The sequence below is a fragment of the Delphinapterus leucas genome, unplaced genomic scaffold (genome assembly GCF_059928025.1).
Source record: "Delphinapterus leucas isolate spDelLeu-1000000601 "Yukka" unplaced genomic scaffold, BTC_Dleu_Yukka2 spDelLeu_asBTCV2_sq25, whole genome shotgun sequence".
Lineage (NCBI taxonomy): Eukaryota > Metazoa > Chordata > Mammalia > Artiodactyla > Monodontidae > Delphinapterus > Delphinapterus leucas.
Genome location: NW_028322234.1, coordinates 9,528,877 through 9,533,337, shown reverse-complemented (window position 1 = coordinate 9,533,337; position 4,461 = coordinate 9,528,877). Strand labels below are relative to the sequence as shown.

The following is a 4,461-nucleotide window of genomic DNA, read 5'->3' as shown; positions in this document are numbered from 1 at the left end:
CCCTGAACCCCCAGCCCCTGAACCCCCAGCCCCTGAACCCCCAGCCCCTGAACATCTGATTGGCTTTGGATACAGGATCAGTCTTTAAGGCTCAGCCCCAAACAGGCCTAGGCGAAGTCTGTTCCCCCAGAAACGGTGACCCCCGCCTTTGCCTGCCCCTTATCAGGGGCTGCAGCCAATCAGCTGAGGGCAGAGAGGAGCCCTCCAAGGGGCCATCAGAGCCTCAGAGCCCACGAGGCCGCCAAAGGAGAGGAGGCCTGAGCCCCAGGGTGGGCACCAGCCAGCCATGGCTGCAGCGGGGACCGCCTTGCCCTCCATCAGCACGCTGACCACCCTGGGCCCCTTCTTGGACACACAGGAAGACTTCCTCAAGGTGGGGCCAGCGGGGTCTAGATGGGCTGCCAGGGGTTCCGGGCCCAGGCCACAGAGCTGGGGGATCAGGTCTGAATCTTGCCTTGGAATTCAGAGACCTGGTCAGCACTGGGTGTCCTCAGTGCAGGCCAGGGCTCTGAACTTGGTCTAAGGGCCTATTTCTGTCATAGAAAACTGAGGCTGGGAACTGAACAACTCAGGGATCTAGGCTCAGTGAGACACCCCCAGATATCAGAGGGAAATGGCAAATGTGTCTAGGGGACATCCAGGAATTAATCTTGGAATTAATCTTGCTGGGGGACAGGGAAGAAGAGGAAGATTCTTGGGGGAAACTGAGGCGAGGCTGAGCCTCCCCCAGCCTTCCATTCTTGACTCTGCCACCCCTTCCCCCTTGCCTGAGTGTGGCTCCAGATAATGTAAGCCTTATCTCCTGTCTCCAGCCTGACCGATAGACCTCTGTCTCTGGAGCTGAGGTGGTGGGGGGAGGGGGGGAAGGACAATGTGAGGGACAGACTGACATGACAGACAAGCAAACAAGACCCCTTTACTGAGCCTCTAGCCAGTCTGCCCCCATCAGGGCATCCGGCCCCCACCGTCTCCGGGCAGGATACCCTGGTGTCCACTGAAGCTTCGTGCTACCGTATCCCTCCCACAGTGGTGGCGCTCTGAAGAGGTGCAGGACTTGGGCCCAGGCCCCCCCGACCCCACAGGGCCACCCCTTCACATAAGGCCTGAGTTGGAGGACACGCCCGGGGAGGACGAAGACGATGAGAGGGACGCGGCTACTCCTTGGGACCTGGATCTCCTCCTCACCAACTTTCCGTGCCCAGAGCCGGGCAGCGCGCCCCAGACCTGCGTCCCCCAGACTTGCGCTCTGGCGCCTGGCGAAGGTTCCGGGGTGCAATTCCCACTGCCGCCCGAGACTCTGGGCGCGTACGCGGGCGGCCCGGGGCTGGTGGCTGGGCTCTTGGGTCCCGAGGAGCACCCGGGCTGGGCGCGCCCGACCCCACGAACCCCGGCTCCCGATGCCTTCGTGGGCCCAGCCCTGATTCCAGCCCCCGAGTCCAAGGCGCTGTCGCTGCAGCCGATGTACCCGGGACCGGGTGCGGGTTCCTCCAGCAGCTATTTCCCCCGGACGGGGCTTTCAGTGCCTGCAGCGCCGGGAGCCCCCTACGGGCTGCTGTCCGGGTACCCTGCGCTGTACCCGATGCCGCAGTACCAAGGGCACTTCCAGCTCTTCCGCGGGCTCCAGGCTCCGGCGCCCGGTCCCGCCACGCCCCACTCCTTCCTGAGTTGTCTAGGGCCCGGGACGACGGGTGCAGGACTCGGGGGGACCACAGGAGACCCAGGAGGGACCGCGGAGGCCGCGCCATCCAAGCGCAGCAGACGATCGTGGGCGCGCAAGAGGCAGGCTGCGCACACGTGCACGCACCCGGGCTGCGGCAAGAGCTACACCAAGAGCTCTCACCTGAAGGCGCATCTACGCACGCACACAGGTGAGGGGGCAGGGCCCGGTGCAGGGGCGGGGCTGGGTGGGACCTTGGGAGCCTAGAGCTGCAGAGGAGCTGGAAACCGGGAGCAAGGGGCGGGGCTAAAGCAAAATCTCGGAGCAAGAGGCTGGGCAGAAGGAGCTGGGGACGAGTCTGGAACATCAGGAGCCGGATGGGAAGTAGTGCGGGAGGCATGTGGGGACGGAGAGAGGACATGGAGGACCTGGGAAGCATTTCAAGGAACCGAGGGCTAAGACCTGGGCCAGGGACGGGCCGAAGAGCAGAAAGCCAGGCAAGCTGTGTAGGGGCCGGGGCTAGAGGAGGGACTGTGGGGAGAGGACAGCTCGAAATACCAGGGGCGGAGCCAAAGACCCAGGGTTCAGTTTTGGGGCAAGCGGGAGCGGAGTTAGGTGTTCTGGGGTGGTAGCCAGGACTTTACAGAGTGGGTTGCTTGGTTAGACTGTAGGGGGCGTGCTGGAGCTCAGGAGAGTTAGTTTCAGGGGCCCGGACGCAGAGGCAGATCCTGGAGAGCAAAGGGAAATGGCTGGGAAATACAGGAGGGTAGGCATAGGAGGAGAAGCCGGGTCCCGAGGAGCCAAAGACAGGGGAGGGGACGTGGAACAGAGGCGGGGAGGAGGAGGAATGAGGCCTATGCATAGGGGTCCGCTCAGAGGATGGGGCCACGTGTACAGACCCGTCCAGGAACGCAGGGAGGAGGGGCCACGTCTAGCAGGGGGGAGAGCATAATCACTAGGGACAGGGCCTAGAACACCAGGTGGATTTCGGGGCTCAAGGGCCAAGGCCAGGGACAGGATTGGGCAGCAGCTTGAGGGTCCCCTGGTGCAAAGGAGGGGCTGGGACATAGAGGCTGTGCCAAAGGACGAAGATTGTGGCGGCATTAGGACGCAGGGGCAGGGTACCGGGCACAGGAAGTAAGGCTAGTAGTGTAGAGGGCGCGACTTGTGACCAGGAAGTGAAAAGGGGCCTGGCGCCAGCAGGCACAGAAGAAGAAGGGTCGGGGTAGCAGAGGCTGGTCCTGGGTACAGATTCAGACCCTCCCCGAGAGTGAGTGCCTCCTTAAATGTCACGACCTAGGCGCCTCACTTGCCTCACCCTAGTCTCGGCCAAGGCTAGGAGGGAGAACTCTGGGACCAGGTGTGGGGGACAGTGGCTTTCAAGGCTTCCTCGTGCCCCCAGGGGAGAAGCCATACGCCTGCACGTGGGATGGCTGTGGCTGGAGGTTCGCGCGCTCCGACGAGCTGACCCGTCACTACCGAAAGCACACCGGTCAGCGTCCCTTCCGCTGCCAGCTCTGTTCGCGTGCTTTTTCGCGCTCGGATCATCTGGCCTTGCACATGAAACGTCATCTCTGAGCCCCGCCCCGGCACTTGGACCTTTTCTGGGGACAGGGGTTAGAACAAGAACAGATCCAGGCACGGTGGTTTTCCCTCGGATGAACCCTCGTCTGGACTCTTGGGCCCACAGATCCACCAAGGACTGGCCCATAGACAGACCTGGGGGAGCCTCCAGCAGAAGTTCCCACATGTCCTTGGCTAAAGGGAGCCACAGTCACACACGGTCATGTAGACCGAGCGAGATAGACCTCCAAATAAACGAACTCAGGTGGATACTTAGATACTTCTGACAAAGAGACAGACCCTCAGAGAGCTGGACCATCAGACCAGCTCACAGGTGGCCCTAGACAACGGAGGCATTGTGCGGTGAGGCTTCCCAGAGACCCTTGTTCTAGAAGAAGGCTTCACACTGTGACTCCTGAAGCTCCACATAGCGGCTGGCATTGCTGTGAATGGTTACGGGTCTCGTAAAAATGCTCCTCCCAGATAAAGCTTCAGTGTTGGTCTGAATTTGTGGGTTTTGGGTGTGGAAGTTGGGAAGAAGCTTAACCCCAGAGGTGATATTGGGGAGCCATACACACACTACATCCTCCTCTCCTAAAACTGGGCAACCCTCCTCAGGTACTTGCAGCCGGTCCTTCCCCCACCCCAAGGTCAGGCTACATTGTCCCTGCCTCCTGCCTCGAAACCCAGGGACATTCACAGGGACCACCTTCCTCCACTTAACAATCCTCAGCCCGGGGGCTTCCCTAGTGGCACAGTGATTAAGAATCCACCTGCCAATGCAGGGGACACGGGTTCGAGCCCTGGTGGGGGAAGATCCCACATGCCGCGTAGCAACTAAGCCCAAGGGCCACAACTACTGAGCCTGCGCTTTAGAGCCCGCGAGCCACAACTACCGAGCCTGCGTGCTGCACTATTGAAGCCCGCACGCCTAGAGCAGGTGCCCCGCAACGAAAAGCCATCGCAAAGAGAAGCCCGCGCTCGGCAACGAAGAGTAGCCCCCGCTCACCGCAACTAGAGTAAAGCCCACGCGCAGCAACGAAAACCCAACGCAGGCAAAAAAAAAAAAAAAATCCTCAGCCGGGTCCCAGAGCCCCGTCATCCTTCACCCTGTCATCATCCAAAGTGACCCCTTGGCTAGCTCAGCGACGGTGGCGGGGGGTGGGGGGAACGTGCGGAATGAAAAGGGGGAGGACCAGGAGGGCAAGCGCCCTTTAAGGGAGCAAAAATCACAAGAGTTG

The 4,461-nt window shown here is 61.3% G+C and overlaps 1 protein-coding gene across 1 annotated transcript; it reads left to right on the top strand.

Moving 5' to 3' along the window:
• Positions 1-250: 250 nt before the first annotated feature.
• KLF1 (KLF transcription factor 1) lies at positions 251-4,393 on the top strand. The gene is made up of 3 exons (XM_022558352.3): positions 251-373; positions 1,028-1,868; positions 3,060-4,393. The coding sequence occupies exons 1-3, from the start codon at positions 287-289 to the stop codon at positions 3,233-3,235; spliced, it is 1,104 nt and encodes a 367-aa protein (XP_022414060.1). The 5' UTR covers positions 251-286; the 3' UTR covers positions 3,236-4,393.
• The last annotated feature ends 68 nt before the right edge of the window (positions 4,394-4,461 follow it).